The sequence below is a fragment of the Molossus molossus genome, unplaced genomic scaffold, assembly GCF_014108415.1.
Source record: "Molossus molossus isolate mMolMol1 unplaced genomic scaffold, mMolMol1.p scaffold_m16_p_13, whole genome shotgun sequence".
Taxonomy (NCBI): domain Eukaryota; kingdom Metazoa; phylum Chordata; class Mammalia; order Chiroptera; family Molossidae; genus Molossus; species Molossus molossus.
Genome location: NW_023425348.1, coordinates 68,060,506 through 68,083,898, shown reverse-complemented (window position 1 = coordinate 68,083,898; position 23,393 = coordinate 68,060,506). Strand labels below are relative to the sequence as shown.

At 33.8% G+C, this 23,393-nt stretch overlaps 1 protein-coding gene across 3 annotated transcripts in view; it reads right to left on the bottom strand.

Moving 5' to 3' along the window:
- The window catches only part of METTL15 (methyltransferase like 15), a 193,425-nt gene that overhangs the window by 105,925 nt on the left and 64,107 nt on the right, over positions 1-23,393 (bottom strand). For all 3 annotated transcript variants that reach the window (XM_036258629.1, XM_036258631.1, XM_036258630.1), the window contains exon 3: positions 3,698-3,834. In XM_036258629.1, coding sequence (XP_036114522.1) covers positions 3,698-3,834 — 137 coding nt within the window. The remainder of the gene's footprint in view (positions 1-3,697; positions 3,835-23,393) is intronic.

Genomic DNA, 23,393 nt, shown 5'->3' with positions numbered 1-23,393 from the left:
ACCCCAAAACTGGAGAATTCACATTCTTCTCAAGTGCACATGAGACATTCTCAAAGATAGACAACATGTTAGTACACAAACTAAGACTCTACAAGTTCAAGAAGATTGAAATCATATCAAGCATCTTCTTAGATCACAATGGCATGAAACTAAAAATCAATTGCAACGAGACCATGCAAAGACATTTGAAAACATGGAGGCTAATAGCATGTTATTAAACAATAAATGGGTTACCATGGAGATCAAAGAAGAAATTTAAAAATTCCTGGAAACCAATTAAAATGAACACACAACAACACAAAATCTATGGGATGCAACAAAAGCAGTTCTGAGAGGGAAGTTCATAGCACTACAGGCCTACCTCAAGAAACAAGAAAAATCTCTAATAGACTAACCTCACAACTTAAAGAACTAGAAAGAAAACCCTGAGCAAGTAGAAGGAAGGAAATAGTAAAGATCAGAGCAGAAATAAGTGACATAGAGACAAAAAAAAAAAAACAATTCAAAAGATCAATGAAACAAAGAGTAGGTTCTTTGAAAAGATAAACAAGATTGATAAACCCTTAGCTAAACTCACCAAGAAACAAAGAGAGAAAACCCAAATACACAAAAACAGAAATGAAAGAGGAGAAATAATAACTGACACCATAGAAAAACAAAGGATTGTTAACAGATATTATGAACAATTATACGGCAACAAATTCAACAGTCTAAGTCTAGAAATGGACAAATTTCTAGAAACACATAGTCTCCCAAAACTGAACCGGGAAGAGATAGAAATCTTGAACAGACCAAAAACAACAAAAGAATTTGAAGATGTTATTAAGACTCTCCCAGCAAACAAAAGCCCAGGCGCTTCATGGGAGAATTTTACCGAACATTCAAACAAGAACTAATACCCATTCTCCTCAAACCATTTCAAAAAATTCAAGAAGAAGGAAGACATCCAAACTCATTTTATGAGGCCAGCATAATTCTAATTCCAAAACGAGAAAAAGACTACAAAGAAAGAAAACTACAGACCAATATCCCTGATGAACACAGATGCCAAAATCCTGAACAAAATACTAGCAAATCGAATCCAGCAATACATCAAAAAAATTATTCACCATGACCAAGTGGAATTCATCCCAGGGATGCAAGGCTGGTACACTATTCGCAAATCAATAAATGTGATATACCACATAAACAAAATGAAAGATAAAAATCATATGATCATATCAATAGACACTGAAAAAGCATTCAACAAAATCCAGCACCCATTTCTGATAAAAACGCTCAGCAATGTGGGAATAGATGGATCATATCTTGATTTAATAAAGGCCGTATATGAAAGACCTACAGCCACCATCATACTCAATGGGCAAAAACTAAAAACATTTTCCTTAATAACAGGAACAAGACAAGGATGCCCACTTTCGCCACTCTTATTTAACATAGTACTGGAAGTCATAGCCACAGCAATCAAACAGGAAAAATAAATAAAAGGGATCCAAGTTGGAAAGGAAGAAATAAAATTGTCATTATTCGCAGATGACCTAATACTATACATAGAAAACCCCAAAGACTCCATCAAAAATTTATTAGACTTAATAAATTAATTTGGCAAAGTAGCAGGATACAAAATTAATGTCAAGGAAGCAATTCTTATACACCAATGATGAACTCACAGAAAGAAACTAAAAAAAAAAAATCCCATTTACCATTGCAGCAAAAAAAATTAAGATAACTAGGAATAAACTTAACCAAAGAAATAAAGGATCTATTCGCAGAAAACTACAGGTCATTGAAAAAAGAAATAGAGGAGATATAAAAAAGTGGAAGCACATACCCTGTTCATGGATTGGAAAAATTAAAATGTCCATTAATTAAAATGTCCATATTACCCAAAGCAATCTGTAAATTCTATGCAATCCCCATCAAAATACCAACAACATATTTCACAGAACTAGAAAAAATACTTCAAAAGTTCATATGAAACAAAATAAGATCTCAAATAGCCGCAGCAATCTTGAAAAAGAAGAACAAAGTTGGAGGGATCACATTACCAGATTTCAGGTTATACTACAAAGCCACTGTAATCAAAACAGCCTGGTACTGGCACGAGAACAGGCATATAGACCAGTGGAACAGAACTGAGAACCCAGAAATGGACCCAAGGCAATATGCTCAATTAATGTTTGACAAAGGTTGCAAGAGCATACAGTGGAGTAAAGACAGTCTCTTTAATAAATGGTGTTGGGAAAATTGGACATCTACATGCAAAAAAACTGACACTAGACCATCAACTTAAACCATACACAAAAATAAACTCAAAATGGATAAAGGACTTAAATTTGACTTATGAATCCATAAAAATCTTAGAATAAATTGTAGGCAACAAAATTTCAGACATCATACGCAGCAGAATTTTCACTGATACATCACCTAAGGCAGCAGAAACAAAGGAGAAAATGAACACATGGGACTACATCAAACTCAAAAGCTTCTGCACAGTAAAAGATACAATAATCAAAATGGAAAGGCAACCCACTGTATGGGAGAACATCATTACCAATGATACATCAGATAAGGGGTTAATTTCCAAAATATATAGAGTACTCATACAACTCAACAAAAGGAAGACAAAGAACCCAATTAAAAAATGGGCAGAGAAGCTGAATAGACACCTCTCCCAACAGGACATACAAATGGCCAAAAGACATATGACTAAATGCTCAACATCACTAAACATCAGAGAGATGCAAATTAAAACAACAATGAGGTATCACCTCACACCTGTCAGAATGGCCGCCATCAACAGATCATCAAACAACAACTGTTGGTGAGGGTGTGGAGAAAAGGGGACTCTAGTACACTGCTGGTGGGAATGCAGACACTATGGAAAACAATATGGTGTTACCTCAAAAAATTAAAAATTGAACTTCCATTTGACCCAGTGATCCCACTTCTAGGAATATACCCTAAGAAGCCTGAAACACCAATCAGAAAGGATATATGTACCCCCATTTTTGTAGCAGCACTATTTACAATAGCTAAGATCTGGAAACAACCCAAATGTCCATAAGTAGACAAATGGATAAAAAAGCAGTGGTACATATACACAATGGAGTACTATGCAGCTATAAGAAAGAAAGATCTCTTATCCTTTGAGATGATGTGGAGGGACCTGGAAAGTATTATCCTAAGTGAAACAAGCCAAACAGAGAAAGACAAGTATCATATGATCTCACTTATTTTTGGAATATAATGAACATAACAGTCTGAGGAATGGGGCAGTCCCAGAGACATGAAAGTGGGGTACAGACTAACAATCCCAAGAAGAGGGGGTGGTGGGGGAGAGAGAAACCACAGAACTTATATGCATGTATGCATGAACAATGGACATGGACAACAAAGCTGGGGAGAGGGTGGGGAGGGGAGGACAGGGGGAATGAGTGGGGGGGGGGGAGAAACATCTGTAACAAAAATAAATTAATTAATTTAAAAAAAGAAATAATAAATGCAGAATATCATTATTTTTAAGTGGTACTAAAATACAGCATTTGCATTAATTCTTTGGGGGGGGGAAAGGGCAGGGAATACTTAGTGGAATGAAGTATAACATCATACAAGGGAGAACAAATTCCCACATGGCAAACCAAGCTCTGTAAAACTCAGCATTCAAATTAAATAATTACACAAGAGTAATACTTACGGATATAATTTGGAAAGTTGTTCAGCTATTGCATAAGCTGTCGGGTCTCTGTCTAAGGCATACAGAGTAATATCTGACTCTTTCTGCAGAATGGCTCTTGCGTGTCCTCCTGAACCAAATGTCATATCTAGATAAACCTAGCCAACATACAAAAAAAAAAAAAAAAATTATCATTTAGGTTGAACAAAACTTATTCTTGCTAGCTACCTTAATTTCTAGGAGCACATACCGATTTTCAGAGCCGATGGCAAATACAAAACAATTATAATTTTTTTGCCCAAAGTTCAATTTGTTATACAAGAGATTTGGATCAATTATGAGTGATCAGTCCAAAAGAAATGGTCAGAAGGTCAGTAAAATGATCATCTCTGGTACAAGCTAGCTAATAAGAGAAATGTACAGGTCACTCCATAAGGTCAAACTGGCCACACTGTTGTGTGCTGCCAGCTTTGTAATGCTTTCCAACACCTGGTTGGTAATATTTCCAACAATTTCCCATCATTTGGAAATTCCCTAATTAGTGTGGCTCACTTTATCTCAATTTCTCTAAATGCCTTATATGTAACATAAAGATATTCAAGGATACAGTAAGAGCGAGAGAATACACCTAACTATAAAAGGTCACAGGACAAATCTTTAAAAATCTAACCTATAAAATTGATGAATTAACAAATCAGACTTGGAAAAAAGCCCAAAGCTTAAGTCAAAATATCTGGGGTAAATTCTAGCTTTGCCATTAAGCAGCTACATATCTTTGGGTAAGTCACTTAAAATTCTAGTGCCTTTAGATTTCTCGAGGACTTAGAAAGAAAAAGGTCTAGACAAAAGACATCACCAATATCTACATAATTGGTAGGGTGACATATAATTTCCCTTCTAAACCAAGATACTTTTGAGAGTGAAGGACATGCCAGTAATAATTTTCCCAGGACAAGAGGACACAATGTATGGAGTGCATACCTTTACATGCTAGGATCATTCCAGTTACACAATGAAGTTAACTGGATCTGAATCTACGCCTTGGCTATTTTATTTGGCCACGCTATAAAGAAAATGGGTCAATGTCAGGCAAAACCAGACACAGACCATAAGAAACATATGCATGAACAAGTTAATTGATTGTGGATGATTTGAAAGTAAAGACACTCTCAGCATATCCCCTCAAAGTTAAGCTCTTAGTTTAATGTGCCTTTTCAATAAGCTTCACTGATACTGTGAGAATAAAAACAATTATTTCAATAATAATATTGAATACTATAACAAACAGACACTAAAATCCAGACTGTTAAAAATAGTTAAACATATAAATTTTTAAAAGTCCAAGAAGAGAAATTCCTGTAATGAATTTGACTATTTTCCTGCCCAGAATGTTATAACTTATTTCATGGAGAGTGGTCAGAAACAAGGAACAATTATACTTTGATTTTTCACTACCAGTTACCATGCTGAGTCCCTCCCAGCCTCTGATCAAATCCTCAGAAAAGTTAGCTACTATTTGAAGAATAATGTGAAGGAAATTTTCTAATCAAAATTAAGAAGAGAGAGGATATAAAATATAAAAGATATTAATGTGGTAAAAATGTATAAGCACTGCCTTTTAACAAAAATGTATTAGTATAACAACTTTGCACTTCACTCTGTTGGCACAAAAGGCATGGCTACACACATTTTTCACCATTTTAAGCAGTAATTTTAAAACAATACTTAGTCAATATCTGTATGGTTGTTTGAATTATACCCTTAAATCTCAAGATCTAATGATGTCCCTTCCTACTCTGTATACTTATTTTACGCATCTACGAGTAGGTAAAAATCTTCCACCATACTTTACCCAACTTGTGAAATTGCTAGGGGTTTAGCATAATTTCAACAAATAACTTTTCCCAGGTAAAACTGTAGACCACTTTCTGGCTATGACCCAGTACAATACCAAGCCTTGTTCTAACTCTGGATTTATACTAAGAGTATATCAAATAAAATAATTTGCATATGATTACTTTATCTCAAGCCATAAAAGTCCTAATCAATATTTAAAAAGAAAGATCCTCATCATTAAAAGTATTTTGGAAAATATGAGTGAGATGATGATTATAATTTACATGATTACTTTTTAATATATCATGATTATGCCCTTGGAGATACACTGACAATCAAGGATGTTTCCATAGGAAACAAATAATCTATTATTACCAGTCAAGTGTAACACAAAACAAAAAGTGGAAGACAAATGGAGATTTATGAAACTATAAGTGAACCCCACCATATACCTTGGGTTAATAGGTGACTAGAGCCATCAACTTTCATTTGTAAAATTATAATATACATTGCTCATCAAATATAATAGTGACTCACCCAGCACCACAATTGAAAAGAGAGCCAATTAGTTTTTCCCTTCTCGTGGGTCATTAACTTGACATAGACTATTTTTAATTTGTACAACTTGATAATAAAATAAGAAGACTGGATGAATATTTTGTGTAACAAATGTACTAAAACAAATACATCTGAATGTTTCAAAATAATCCACTCTGTGTCTCATCTATTATATATATATATATATATATATATATATATATATATATATATATTTAAATGCTCCAAATATATATGAAACTTTTTCTTTGAAATTACCTGATATAATTTAACTAAAAAGCCAAACCCACCCTGGCCAGTTTGACTCAGTGGTTGGAGCATTGGCCCGCAAACCCAAGGGTCTTGGGTTTGATTCCGGTGAAGGGCATGTACCTGGGTTGCAGGTTCGATCCGACCTGGTTAGGGACATGTAGGAGGCAACCAATCGATGTGTTTCTCTTGCATCGATGTTTCTCTCTTTCTCTCTCTCCCTTCCTCCTTCCCTTCAACTCTCTTTGAAAAACCAATGGAAAAATATCCTCAGGTGAGGATTAACAAACAAAAAAAAGCCAAGAATTTACTCTAGTAATTTCAATTATCACCTGTATAACCCGGGCCAAATAATTTTAATTCTCTGAGCTTCAATGGCTTAATCTAAGAAACCAAGATAAAATGTACCTGTTTAAGCAGCTGGCTGGATAATGAACTGAGGGAGGACAGACATTTAATCACAGGGCTCCCAGTACTACCAAAGACTTCCATGACCCTCTTGGGTCCCAGAGGATTTGCATAGGATAGAACAAAAGGAATCTCAGGGAAAACTAAGAGTGGCAATGTGGTAACTGAGGAGTGATAAAATACAGGGCCTCTGCATAGCTCTGGATGGGTATGGGTGTGTGTGTGTGTGTGTGTGTTGGGGAGGGATAACTGAGACTGATGTCCTTTCAGCATAGGTAGATGGGGCTCAGACTCAAAATGAAGTTGGTTTAAAGAAAAAATAAACTAGCATTTCAAAAAGAAAATTCATAACTATAATTCTCTAACTTTGCCACCAATTTATTATGGCAGCTTCAGCATACAATAGTAGGTGCTTAGTATATATTTAGTGATGTTATATAAAAAAAGAGATCAGCCTCTAAGGTAATTATGATAAAGATGAAGATTTATGCTTATGAATTCAGACATAATTCTTCAAGATACAAGACTTATTACAGTAGAACCACATAAAATAGTTGCAATGTGTTCAACTTTTCAGTCATTTAACATCAATGTATTCCTAATATTACAAATTAATTCCTTAATGAACAGAACTTTTACAAAACATTAATAATGATCTGTAATTAATAGTATCATAAACTCTATAGCACCATGTTTTTATTTGCTGATCAGTTCTCCTTTACATTTGAAATTTAAAAATGAACATTTCTTATTTTAGGTTAGCTCTTTTAACCAAATACAACTAAATGACATTTTATCACCCATGGTCTTCTAACTATCATAGAAACTATTGGGTTCTACCTTTCACCAGGATGAGTCACATTGAAGAGTTGAGCTATAGCTGTAGACCTGAAATGAGCAAGGTACAGATGCAGAATTTCAGAGCTCAAAAAGATGTAACAGACTATTTATTCCACCCCCTCATTTTACTTATGAGAAGACCAAGGCCCTAAGAGGGCAGCTGATAGCTAATTTAGGGCAGAGCCAATACTAAATCCTAGCTCCTGTGCTCTTCCTACTTCATCTCACAACACTCTCCCACTGAAATTATATAACTGCACTGAAATAAAAACAATTGTTCTTTGAAAAAGTTTTTTTTTATATATATATATGAAGGTAGATGGACGTCAGAACTTTTTTTCTTTATTGATTTTTAGAGAGAGATGAAGGGAGAGGGAGAGAGAGATAGAAACATCGATGAGAGAGAACATCGAATGGCAGCCTCCTGCATGCCCTCCACTGGGGATCTGGCCCACAACCTGGGCATGTGTCCTGACCGGGAATTGAACCGGGACCTCCTGCTACATGGGTCGACGCTCAACCGCTGAGCAACTGGCCAGGGTAAACTTATTTTTCAGTTATAGTTGACATGTAATTGTTTCAGGTGTCCAATGTTGCAATTAAACATTTATTTACCTTATGAAGTAATCACCCCATAGAAAAAAAAATCCTAGCTTAATATCATTGTTATACATTGTTCTGTCTTTCTACAGTATACCTAGCACTATACTTTCATAGCTCTCAAATGTGACAGACTTTAAGACTTAGCTAAGGATGGTCGTTGAAGGGGAAGACTGACAGAAATCAAGCGATTTGCCCAAGATCATCCTATACAGACTAGATAGATGATTTTTTTCTCTAATCCAACAATTCCAATCACTGAAATTTTCACACTGTTAAAATTGGACATGAAAACATTTTTAGCCATGAACAGTATGAGAGCAGATCTTCAAATTTCATTTTCCTAATGTTGATTAGTCATTTCCAATCTGTGCAAGATTTTTAATAGTAAGTTCTCATCTGAATTTGGAAACAATATGGCCTGAAACAAATTTTCTTCCTATGAATATTTTCTTTTCTAGCAATCACTAATTTTGAATTTTTAGAATTAAAGTACTTTGGAAAAATTTAAAACTTTGCCTTTTTGCAAGTACTAGTTTCATTTTGAAATACTACAATGTTTCAGCTATATATTTAACTTCTTGAATTTTTTCTGGAGGTGATTAAAATGTATGGCATGAATTAATAATCTGTATATTTACTGACCATTCAGTATACATTAGGCCATGGAGGTAATACAAAGATGTTGAGTTATAGGCCTTCCAGTTTGGTGAGGAAATTTAGATATGCACACAAATATCTACAAGTAAAAAGAAATTAGAAATATAAAAAAGATGTATTCGACATTTTACAAGAAGTAAAAAAAAATAGGTATTTATTTTAATGGGTAGTGAGATGAACAAAACTGAAATAGGTTATAATTCAGCTGGGCTTTGAAGACTGGGCACAACTCAGGACTCAGCCTATCTTTTCACTTTCCCATATTCTCCAAATCCAATTGGTTACCAAGTGCTATTGATGTTACCACATAAATATGTCTTAAATCTTTCCAATCCCATTTTAAATTCAGGTCCCCACATTCTTTACTTTACTGTTGCAGTAGGCTCCCAGATCATGCTCATGGCTGTCATCTCACTTCAAATTCTTGCTACACGGCTAACAGGATATCCTTTCTAAAATAAAATTGTAGCATGTAACAATCCTATTTAAACCACCCTCAGAGACTCTTCAAAGCTACATAATCGAGTCCAAACTTCTAGGCACAGTAGATAATATTCTTCCTATTCTGGCCACTGCATTCCTCTCCAACATCCTCTCTCAGACATGGCTTTTACATTTTCTTCAGCCACACAGAAGTATGTGCAGTTATCAAACATGCCAAACTACCTCATGCCTCGCTCCCTTTTTTGCCTCATTCCATATTCCTCAAATTTATTCTCAAACAACTATGAGAATCCTCACATGTCCATAGTTTCATTCTATGAGTTGAAATAGAACAGCAGGCCAAAAGAGACATGGCCCCCACTTTCATATCAGCCTGGAGGTGTTAGTATCTTTAATACACAGTCTTTCTTTATAGAATATGCCTCTAGAAGATGCCCCGAACTTGTGTCCCTGCTGCCAAATAATACATGACACATAGAATATAATAATAAATATCTGCTGAATAAATAAATAAAAACATACAGAATTAAATCCTAGCAAAGGCACAGGAAAGGATATGTCATCTAGAGTGAGAGCCAGTTCGACTAAAATCCAGATTTAGTAAAATAAGAAACAGAAAGGAGAAAAGAGAAACAGGGAGAAAGTAACAACTTTCGATGTGTCAGATATTGTGTTATTTCTTACAATATGTTCCCTATTTTAATCCTCATAGTAGCCCTGTGAGATAGACAAACTAGGAAATAATGCTGGAACGACAGTGTGAAGTCAAATTGTAGCATTCCTAAAAGGCCAGGATTAGTAGTTTGCATTATATTTGCTGGATAATAAACAGCTTCAAGGACTTCTTTTTATAAGTACAAAAATAATTTAACTGCCAGCAGTATCAGAGAGATGGTGGGTGTGAGAACACTGCGGTGACCTGGTGTAGAGCCCTCAGGCAGAGGACACGAAGACCTGAGCTGGCAACTTGAATGGAGAGTAATAACAACAGTGTATGGTACATTTACTGAATGCTTGTTTCATGCCAAACATAATGCTACATATTTTATCTGCATTATTCATTCATTTTATACACACACACACACACATATGCACACACACGTGCGCACATACATTTAATTCAATGTGATTCTCAAAACCACACTCTGAGACAAGTAACTGTTTTATTAGTACTTTACAGAGGAGAAAGGGTAGGTTCAGAGAGGGTTAGATGAATTATATGAAGCACAGCTAAGAAATGGAGGAGGCAGATTTTCAAAACAATTCGTCTCCTGTACTACTTTGCTTTTTTTTACAGAGGCAGAAGACTAATTAGATTTGGTGTGTACAGAAGTGAGAAAAGTAAAAAATAATCCAAAGCATACTATCTGGGTGACTACGAAGACATCATGTATTGTACAATTATTATGTGCCAGCACATAATTCTTGTAATAGCCTTATGATAGATAAAATAATCCCATTTTACAGATGAGTGTATTGAAGCCCTTTACTTAGGAAAACATAAATCGGTGGCACGATTAGAGACAGAGGTAAAAATAAGATAAGCATTTATTTTCCTTCCTTCCACATCTCTTTGCTATCCCCCACTACCTCCCAATTAGTGTTAGAAAGAACAAGAAACAGCTCCTTACTCCAAAGAGAGAAAACTAAAAGAATGAGGAAATACAAGCAGCTTGATAGGGAGAACAAAGAAGTTTAAAAATGTCATGTGGGCCCTGGCCGGTTTGGCTCAGCGGTTAGAGCGTCGGCCTGCGGTCCGGAGAGACCCGAGTTCGGTTCCCGCTAAGGGCGCGTACTTCGGTTGCAGTTTGTCCCCGGCCCTGGTTGGTCGTGCGGTGGCAGCCACTCGATGTGTCCCTTTCACATCGATGTTTCTCTCTCTCTGTCTCTTCCTCTCTCTCCCTCCCACTCTATCTGTACAAAAAATGGAAAAATGTCCTCGGGTGAGGATAAAAAAATAAAATAAAATAAAAATAAAAATGTCATGTGGGCCCTGGCCAGTTTTGCTCAGTGGTTAGAGCATTGACCCGTGGACCAGAGAGTCCCGGGTTCAGTTTCCGCTAACGGCACGTACCTCGATTGCATTTTGTCCCCACCCCAGTTGAAGTCGTGTGGGTGGCAGCCACTCGATGTGTCTCTCTCACATTGATGTTTCTCTCTCTCTCTTCCTCCCTCTTTCCCTCCTGCTCTATCTGAAGATAAATGCAAAAATGTCCTCGAGTGAGGATAAAAAAAAAATGTCATGTGGGAATAGAACAACTCTTTGTAGTAAATTGGAAACAGTGAAGTGAAGAACATTACTGAGAAGATTCTGAAGATAATAATAGTTAAAGGAATTGAAATCCACAAATGTAATAGCATTAATCCATAGTGGGAGCAAGAAGTTTGGTTTCCAAAAATGTTTAAAGAACATTGTTTTAATTATGTGTATAAAATCTCATCCTAATAAAAAACACTGATACACACAAAAAAAACCACTAAGAGAAATAACATTCATTATATATACAGATTATATTATGCAGCCTTTGGAAATATTGTGCCCCAAATACTGTGTATCTGGTACACATTTACCAAAGGTGGGGCTGGGGGTGGGGGTGGGGAAAGCTGTTGAATTTACTGAAGCAAATGTTAACAGAAATGAGCTAGTTATTCAAACACAAGATGATATGATAGATATATATATGATTATGATATGATAGATAGTTGGACAAAATACTTACTAGAGTCACCTGTTTTATAATCACTGAAATGTTTACAATGCTAAGGCAAGCTATTTTTCCTACCATTGTGTACTGAATCACTCAAGACTATCACTGACTTCTCTAAGGCTTTACTTATCTTTTCTGCCTAATCTATTGACAAGTAGACATTTGTCACACTGATACACGTGTAAACCTGAAATAAATTAGAACATAAAACTGTGAATGTAGAAGGCCATCAACCAATAGTCAGCTAACATCCTGAACAAACCTTTTCCTCCCAAACTCCTTGATTTATTATTGCCTTGTCAAGTTCTGTTGAGTATCTGTCTGCTATGTGCTTATTTTGTTTAATTTATAACTATTACATGGGTTTATATAAAAGGGAAAAAATCTCAAAAGAGCATAGAATTTATATCACAAACAAAACAATCAATGCATTGCAATAAATTTATCTCTTTTCCCATTTTATCAAGAGGTATTACTGTGACTCATTCTGCCTAAATTCTGCAAACATTTCATCTTGTAGCTTAAATTCTATCCTATTTACAAAAGAAATATTTACTTGTCATAATGAAACTCATTTTTAATCTTCTTTATAAAATATGTCCTTCAATTATATGAAATTAAATGAGTGGAGTATTCATCCTTCTTGGTGATGAGTAGCTATTACTCTTATCTGTACCAGGGGATGAATTTCAATCATAAGTCCTAGCTATGTACAACAGACTGACACTTGATCAGCTTGCAGATGCAATGGATGAATTAAAACAAACAGCTAAAAATAATGTGGCATGGCTGGTCTCAATAAGCTTAATTTCTTAGAGATCTCTTGCTAAGACAATGTCAATCTGTCAATATCTTTTTAAATAAGAAAATTAGTTTTATCTACACCGTCAAGAAATGCATAAACATATTCAGGACAGACTTTCCCATGAACACATTATATAACTACTAAGAATGCTAAACAGGTATTTTCTTCTAAGAATTATTAAATGTATAGTTTATGGTGTTTGAAAAAAAATAAAGTGAAAATAATGCATTACCAAGCTCTTTAATCAATGTGTTCAGCAAATGCTCTCTTCAATCTTTTTTTTGGAGGAGGGTGGTTGTAGCACAAATCATTTTACTAATGTCAATGTCAATTTCAACATGGTTCTAATGTTAAATTCTTATCAGCATTAAAATAAAACCAATGATGGCAAAAGTTTCCATTACTTGGCCTTCAAATCACGTAATTTTTACAAAAAGACATACATTAGTATCCAACCTATTATACATGTGTATGTGTGCACATATGCAGGCATATGTGTATGTACATGAATACTGCATATGTATAAGGGCAAGTAAGTAAGAATTTACACCTTGTTTAATTCAAGTCTGGACAAGTGTCAGACTCCAAATAGAAAACACTATACCACCATAAAACCTTTGTGGGAAAATGTCAGAAAGTAAAATTTAAGAAGTGAGAAAGAGTTTCATAGGCAAGTAAGAGAGAAAATCAAGCAAGTATTGTTAAAATAATTCAAAATCATTAGAAGAGGTAGGTTCAATGAAATAACTAAAGACTTGTAAAACAAACTGCTTTGTGACTTCCAAGTACTATATAAAGTAAAAGATAAGATATAAATGAGGCAGCAGGGCATAAAATAAAGAGACTGAGAATTGGTTTCTTTGGTTTCTGGTCAAGAATTTATTATTTCATTGCCATAAAAGTTGATTGAGTTAAGTTCTCTGAACCTCAATTTCCTCATGTGTAAATCAAGATAAATAGACTATTCTAGTCTACATCACGAGGTTATTGGGCAATATGCATAAAGAAAAGTGAAAATGATACAGTGCTGTAGCAATATTACTAATAAAACATTTAAATTAAGAAAATAATTATTCCCAAAAGGCTTCAATTTCAAAGTAATTTACACTAAACACAAAACTATTTATTGTATAAAAAATTTAATGACTTATGAACCTGAAGAAAAACTAACAAAGCCCTCAGATGGTAGATGGTTTTTAAAAGGAGTCTCTCAATAGTGTAATACTTCTAGAGGGAGAAATTCACAGAATTGTAATTGCAATAAAAATCACCAATGATATATCTGAAATAAGACAATTCCATAATTAGTCTGATTCTGCTGTCTTAAAACTAAGAGAACATCTTTGAATTCTCTTTTAATTCAGCCCAAATTGAAAAACAAGCAACTTAACATGATCTTTTAAATACTCTTTACAGACATATTTTAGAAATATAAATATTATTATAACTTTTTTTCAAATAGTAACAGCTTTAAAGATTTTTACCATCACCCTTTAAAATTTATCACACTATTGATCATATTTTGAAGTATGTAAACAATTCCATGTAGGAATAATGAAGTGGACCATGGGGGCTAAATTAACTACATTGCTATTTTAACACATTTCTAGGAACAAAGCATAGATAATTTTGTAATTTTTAACTGACTAGGAAGACTTGCTAAGTGGCTAGTTGACTCAAAGGAAGAAATATTCATACCAAAGTCAATTAGCAAATTCTCTTGACAGTAATATAAAAAGTATGCACTTATTGTATAAATTCTGTATGGAGAACACAGAATTTTGGAATATAAATTTTGTATGGCGTTACAAATTATAAAATATACTCATAGTTTCCTAATGGAAAGTTGGAAAGCCTGCTTGGAGAGACCAAACATACATCTACAAAATGATTAAGTAACAAAGAAGAAAATTCCAGACATGCCAAATGCCAGAGTATAATTACATGACAGTGTTGACAACAAGTAAACTATGTTTTATGTAAAGGAATAATATTCTATAGGGCTATGATCTGAAAAGTCTCCTTTATCAAAGAAGATGGCCTCAAGTCAAACCTGGATTATAACTAGCTAAATACAATACAGGAAATAAATCTAAAACAAAGGCAAAGAAATGTCATTCATAAATCATTAAGTGACTTAACTGTATGCAATACAAGATTTGTAATAAGAAATAAACCAGGCTGAATGTTAAGTTGTTTAACCTTTCTGAGTCTGCCCTTAGTTATAAAATGGAGTAAAAAACACTGACCTTATAGGATTATAATGAGAATTAAATGAATTGTGGTACAAAGTGCTTAGAATACTTTCTGGCATATAATGAGTATATATACACACACACACACACACACACACACACACACATCTCCTACTGCTTTCACTGACAAGAAGCAGAACAGATGAGAGCCCATGAAGTGACGGGACTTGTGCTAGAACAACAACAGGTAAGAAAGGAAAGGCCTGTGTGAGAGAAATGACAGGAGGCATGCTGCCACAAAGTACTCTAAGAACTAACACTTGGTTTAGATATAAGCAATACAGTCAGAAGAAACAGTAAAGTTGTCACAAACTTTAAAGGCAATTCCCATGAAAGAATGATGATAGCATTGACCGCCCCCCCCCCCCACCGCCGCCCAAAAAAAAGTATCATCAAAGGAAATAATCTATTTTTCAGGGAGTCACTATGCTCCTCTCAAAATCTGATCCTCTGAAACATCAATTTATATAAGCAGAGACATTTTTCTTTAGTACTCATAACCATTTCTAATTTATTACTATAGCTTTAGATCTAAATCAATGACAAGGACAGATTTTATGTATCAAATCAAGATTACTTGCAGAGAACAGGTTATAGTATAGATGGATCCGTTTATTATTACTAATTACAACGGCAAAGATTCATTAGATTCTTTTGATTTGCCAAGCCAAGGGTTATTTTACATGAGAACTCTATGAGGTAAATGCTGTTACTATTTTCATTTCATGTACAGAGGGAACTCACCTAAAACTGCATGGTTAATAAATTACAAAGCCATTTGAACTCATGTAGTCTATCCTTTGAGTCTATGCTCTTAATAAAACCTCCTATGGTTTCCTATAATTTGGCTTGAGTAGCACAAATTTCAGATCATGACAGTCCTCTTCTGCTCACAACTTTGTGATGGCTCCCCAAGTCACAAAGCCCTTCTTCAAATTTTGCTTAGCACACCTCGCCCAAGTTATCTGATTTCATCTTCTACTCCTCTTCTCCTAGGATCACTCTATTCCAATTACCAGAGCCACAAATACTCCTGTCACAAAGGTTGGCACTTAGTGTCCCATCTGCCTGCCCCAGGCTGCCCAGACAGTACAGGATAGAGCACTTTACTGTCTTCTCGTTTCGGCCTTTTCTTAAAAAGAATCTTTAGTAAGGTTGTCCCCAGTAAAACTATAATCCCTTTCCTCACTGCCAACATATTACACACCCCTTCCTGGCTTTACTTTTTCTCCATACCACTTACCTAATGTAACATACTCTAACTCATATCTTTCTTTTTTTGTTATGTTTATTGTCTATGTCCCATCACTTGAAGGCAAGCTCTAAGAAGGTAGATCTACTTTTGCATCTCTAATACCTAAAACAGTACCTGTCACATAAAATTGAATAAATATTTGTTGAATGTATACAGAAATAAATGAATACAAATGCATTAGTAATAAAACAAATTTTGTTTTCAAAAGAATAAAGGAGAAAAGGGAATAGGAATTAATATTTACCAAGTGTCTGTTTGCCAGGAAGTCTACTAGGTGCTTAGCACACATTAAGTCACTAATTCTAATTCTTCTGTGAGGTAGATATTATTTGCCCTATTTTATACAACAGGAAAGGGACTCTGAAATTAAGCAGATTTTTCCAAAACAAACTATAGTAAGTAATGAAGCCAAGGTATGAACATTGGCCTTTTTGATTGAGGGTCCATGAACTTCCTGCTTCATGCCCCTGCCTCCTTTAACGTACTGTAGGTTAGAGCCAGGATTTACATATCTAATCTAGCAAGAGTTTTTAAAAACATTTCCATGAGTAGGCCTCATCATATTCATGTGAAGGGGTGCAATTATGGGTAACTTTTCAAATAAACACTATTATGATTATTAGTTTCATGTGTCAACCTGGCTAGGGTATAGTAATCCAGTTATTCAATCAAACACTAATAAAACATTATCTGTGAAGATACTTGGTAGATGCAGTTAACTTCCAAAATCAGTTAAATTTAAGTTAATGAGATTAATCGCTATAATGTGAATGGGCGTCACAGAATCAGTTAAAAGGCCAAAAGAGCAAAACCTAATGTTTCCTACAGTAAGAGGAAATACTACTCAAGACCACAGGATTAACCCTTGCATAAGATCATCTAAAGTAAACAGTAATTCTGCCTCTTCTGTCATGATTGTTATCCAGTTATCAAAACACATGTAATTCAATATATAATTACTAAGCACTTCCTGTATAAGGATCATGCTAAGCTATTTATATAAAAGTATAGCTACATGATGAGTCCAGGTAAGTCACTTCACCTCTCCAGAACTTAATTTTCTCAATGATAAAGCAAGAAAATTAAAAGAAATAAAAAGATTTCTTTAAGCTCAAATATTCTATAATTCTAAAATAAATAGGATCTAAATATAACTGACTATAAATTAAAAGAAATCTTTGAATTTTTAATAAAGTTGCAAGACTTGAAAATAACTCCATTATAACAACATGATGTGAAGTGAGCCAAAAATTTAAACCCAAAAGGTAATCAAAAAATTGATAGCTGTTCAAAATGATAATTTTTCCCTACAATCTCAAAAATAGTTGCTCTTTAATCATCATTTATGAAAATATAATTATTATTGTTGGCCATGTGAGAAAAGAACTTTATCCATGTTCTAGGATAAATGCGAAAAGAGGCCATCCATTTCCCATCTCTAAGTACACAATTACTGTCATAGGTCAGAGGAGAGCTAGTAAAGGAAATTAGAAGCCAGGGGTTTCTCTTTGTGAGAAGTAATCTTAAAATTATCAGTAATAAGCAGCATAAAATCAACTTTTGAATAACTATTGATCAAAAAATTAGTCCATAAAGTATAATCAACATTTAAGAGCAGATCAATTGCATTAACTCAAAATACGGAGCACGGTAGTGGGTTCTAGCAGGAGCCTTGAAAAGAAAAATTATAAATCAATAGCACTGCAAATATATATAAAATCTGTTTCAAAAAACTCTGTAGTAATGGCTTTATAACTAAGTGCTGTTGCAAAGAAAACAGCTGCTTGCGATCAATTTGGGAGTCTTTCACTTTATTGAAATTTCCATTACAATGTTATTTGAACAAAGCATAAAATACTCTTATATGACATCCTAGTGATATTTTATAAAATGTGAGGTTTATTATACTTGGCTAGCTAATCACCACAGGGAATCATCAAATGAAAATGATTCACCCATGAAAGTTTTTTTCTATACAAGTTCACTAGTTGTACACTTCAACTGATGGAGTCAGGAGGTTTTTAAATTTCTCTCATTTACTACCATTTACTCCATGGTGTACTGAGACTTTAATAAATTGATCCAGATTTGTTTTCCAAAATAAAAAACTGAGGAATAGATATAAGGAGTTTATAAACAATACTAAAGAATTCAAATTAGAGCTTTAGGGAAAATCCGTGGTGTTATTTCATGGTCTCTTTCTCCACAAATAGTATTTAACATTGACTTTAGACACAATCCTACTTTTCTCTATTATGACATACTGTAGGCTTTGTTTCTTTCTTTGGACATTAAAAAATTAAAAGGTGCAGAATATAATGTCATTAAATTAAACATACAAAAATCTCCCTTGGTAGTTCAAGTTATTAGTGACTTTGTGACAAGGTTTATGTCTCCATATTTCTAAATAGTATGATAAAGAAATGAAATTTTAAATTAATAAATCTACACTAAATTATTTAACAATTTTTTGTGGCTTCAGAGAGAAATGAAAATTCAACAATATATTTACTGGCACAGTATTTCATACAGTTTATAATATTACCTATGTGCTGTATTTTATTACAAGTTCAAAAGTGCTCTAGGAAAGAAAACAACAATAAAATAAGCTATATACCTAAATGACACATTGAACAGAAGATGATAAATTATATTTCATGAATGTAAACATTAAAAATAAACTGAGATGAATGAGTTACTAAGAAATAAGTTTATATATTTTTATACTATTGTTTATGTGAACATTCATAGTTTCCAATTCAGCAAATAAACACTATTGTTTAAAACCAAAAGAAGTTAGTGATGACATTTCCCAGTATAGTAAGAGAAAATTCCAGATAATAGGTGTCTATAATTATATCACTTATGTTCAGGAAAATTACAATAACCATGCTTCTAAAGACATTCTAAAAGGTATGGCTTAGCCAAAAGAGTACATGAGCAGCAGCAAGACTCTAAACTAGGCGGCTGAATACAAACTCAGGTGAGCCCTAATATCAGCTTTGTCACTGATTGTTAAGAATCACTTTTTTAGATAAACCACAGAACTTATATGCATGTATGCATAACCAATGGACATGGACAACAAAGCCGGGGACGGGGCGGGGGTGGGGAGGGGGGTGCTAATGGGGTAAAAAAGGAGAAACATCTGTAACAAAAAAATAAATAAAAAATATTTTTAAAAAAAGAATCACTTTTTTAAAACCATTTCTTTCTCTGTACCGCAGGCCGACGCTCCAACCGCTGAGCCAAACCGGCCAGGGCTTTAAAACCATTTCTTTCTGTTTCCTCTGTACTTCTATTTAACAATTATTTCTTGTTATAAATATCATAAACTAAGAAATTAACATTTAGGCATGAGTTAGTTTTTATTTTATTTTATTTTTTTATTTTTTATTTTTTAATCCTCAACCGAGGACATTTTTCCATTTTTTGTTCAAATAGAGCGGGAGGGAGAGAGAGGAAGAGAGAGAGAGAGAAACATTGATGTGAAAGGACACGTCGAGTGGCTGCCACCCGCACGACCAACCAGGGCCGGGGACAAACTGCAACCGAGGTACGTGCCCTTAGCGGGAACCGAACCCGGGTCTCTCTGTACCGCAGGCCGGCGCTCCAACCGCTGAGCCAAACTAGCCAGGGCACATCATTAACTTTTAATTCATAGTAAATGAATTCTAGTAAGTGAGTAATATCTGACTTGATATTTTCCATCCTTAAATAAAAAAAAAATCAAATTTATTTAATAAATTTTATTGTTAAAAATCACAATAAATTAAATACCATGTATTCCCTTGGTTTAAGAGTTTGTCAGAATATTAAAATATGTTTCTAATAATATATTTGAATTTATGTCCAAATAAGTTATGTGCTTCATATATTGTTTGGTGAACCATATGCCAGAAAGAGGCTGAGTCACCTATGATATGTCCCAAAAGTTAATTGAGCCCTGGCTGGTCTGGCTCAGTGGTTGGAGCATCGGCCTGCAAACCGAAGGGTGGCGGGTTTGATCCCAGCCCCAGTTGGGGCTTTAAGGGAGGTGGCCAGTTGATGTGTCTCTCACATTGGTGTTTCTCTCTCTCTGCCCGTCCCTCCCTTCCATTCTATCTAGAAGATCAATGGAAAAATATCCTTGGGTGATTATTAATAGCAAACAACAAAAAAGTTAATTGAATACAGTTTTGTGATATGGTATTCATTATTATTTTCAAATGCCATGAGTACTAGTGTAAGTAATTGGTAAAGTGGTTTCTTTCCAAAAATACACAATTAAAGATTAACCAATATGAGTACATTTTCACAAGTTCCAACACCCTAATCTATCCATGGAATCTCCTTGCTTTTGATATATATATATGTATGTATGTGTGTGTGTGTGTGTGTGTGTGTGTGTATATATATATGTATATATATCCTCTTCCTAAAAAAATTTTAAATGCTATATTACTGTGATTGGTAAAATTAATACACTAAAGGCAATTATTAAAGATAAACACATACTGTATTTTTTAAAGATTATACATACAATTATTATCCAACTAAATAATACCAAGCTTGAATGATTTAAATTATTCCACAGTGTAATCCATGCCATTATTACCCGTGTATAGGTACTATGTATTATTGTATATAATGAACCACTAGGCAACTATGATTATTAATGATTAAGTCAAAGAGGCTTTATCAAACAACACGTTTTCATCTAAAGGAGTAAACCACTAAAACAATTTTTATTATAAACATAAAATCCAAATTCATAAAATTACCCTTTCCCAATATCAATCAGTAAATAACACTAAAAAGATCATAAAAATGTATACAAAGAAAAAGAAATATTAAGCATATAAATATTTTAAAATAATTTATATTTTTGTTGACTGTAAAATACTTCACAATTATTGACAATAATACAGAATTTTGTGATATAGGTTACCCATATTTGCTGTCCCTAAAACATTTTGTCTTCAACCCTCTGCAATCAGGTTTTTAATACCTATCACTTCCCTGAAGCATCTCCTCACAAAATTGCCAATGACTCTCTACCTAGGCAAAACTCAGTTCTTACTTAACCACAGCATTTCACACAATAGATGATTCATTCCTCAAGCTACTATCTTCCCTGGTCATGGCTTTAAATACCTTCTATGAACTTTTTATTAATTCTCTAAACCCAAAAACTCAAATGCCATATTTGTCATTTTGACTTGGATTTATACTCTACATATAAAATTTAACATGGCTAAAACAAAACCCTTGATTCTACTATATTTTTAAAAATATATATATGTGCAAACATAAATATATTATATTTTATATGTTATATATAAATGTACATATATGATACATAAATTTGTATACATTTGTATATTACTTTGATTATGTATTAATTATGTTTCCCTCAGTATGTCAGAAACTCCATGAAAACTTGGATGTGTTCTGTTAACTGTTATATCCTCAGGGCTGTGAATGGTACCAGAAACATAGTTAGAACTCTATAAATATTTAAGTGAATGAATAAATAATATATAAAATTAGAATAAATGATTCCTCACTTTGCTTTTAAAATAATACGTAAAACAGTTTTAAATGAAAAACTATTAGAGGGTAATAATTGAAAAATTATTTCATTTCTAAGTGCATTATAGAACAATGGATTTCTTTTGTTTCATAGTACAGTCAAGTTGATCCTGAACTATCCAAAATTGAAATGATAATGATGATGATAGCTACTATTTGTTCAATGGTGATTATGTGCTATTCACATTTCAAGGTATATGTGAATATATACCTTTAAGATGTGTTCTTAAAGATAGGTATTATCACCCTCACAAATGCAAATAATGACAGATAATAAGATAATAAGAAACTAAGGCTAAAGATTAAGTAATTTGCCCAGGTTTTAGAAAGATGGAGTTGGGATATGAGACCAAATCAGTCTGACTCGAAACCCAATGCTTTTAAAAGAAAACTATACTCTAGCAGCTTAAAAAAAAAAATTCTAGCGTTTGCCTATTTTAAATTGGACTCAATTTAATCAAAAGAACTATCAGTCAACGGCTACAATCTCTAACACACTTCAAAACAGTAAACAAATATAGAAAAATATGATCTCTGTTCCTATGGAGTTTATCATATGTAATTTAATAAACCACTGTAGACAAATTTCAAATTGGAAAATATTTTAATAATATAAAAAGCAGTTATTTTATGCGTTTTAAAATGCTGGTTTGGTTCAGCAGTTAGAGCGTCGGCCCTCGGACCAAAGGGAGTCATGGGTTCGATTCTGATCAAGGGCACGTACCTAGATTGCAGTTTGGTCTCCGGCCCTGGTCAGGTCCTGAAGGAAGCAATGTCTCTCTCACATCAATGATTCTTTCTCTCTGTCTCTATCTCTATCCCTCTCTCTCTGTGTGTCCCTTCTTCCCTCCCTCCCACTCTATCTGAAGAAAAATGGAAAAATATCCTCGGGTGAGAATTTTCAAAAAATGCAAATATTCCCTTTTACTATAGCACCTACTTTAACATTAAATACGTTAAGTAAAATGTAGATTAAGTAAGACTGATCATTAAAAAAAACATTAAATACGTTAAGTAAAATGTAGATTAAGTAAGACTGATCATTAAAAACAAACTTGCAACATATTTACCCAGGGACTATCTATCAGAACATTCTTATCAGTTTTTCTCTGGGTTATATTAAACAAAAGATGGTTTTCCCAAGTTACACATACTCCTAGTTGCCTACTCTGCAGGAAAGAAAAGACTGTTAGCTTGATTCCTAACTAGTTCCTATTATTGACCCTTTCTCTCCTTAAAAGAACAGATATGGCATATTTGCAAATTATCAACTGAAACATTATCATAACATTAACTTTAATCAGCTATAATTCTAAAAATTTAAAAGTAAAATATTGCAAAAGTTTGTTAGTAATGATGAGATACTGCTAATTGAGAGTTATAGGCCAAGCACTTCCTAAATACTTAAATACATTATCTTTAAATATTGTTAGTAACAAATTACTTACAATTGATTATGACTCATAAGTGTCTCTCTACATATATGTTTGAGACCTTATCTTTATATAATGGATTAGTTATTCAT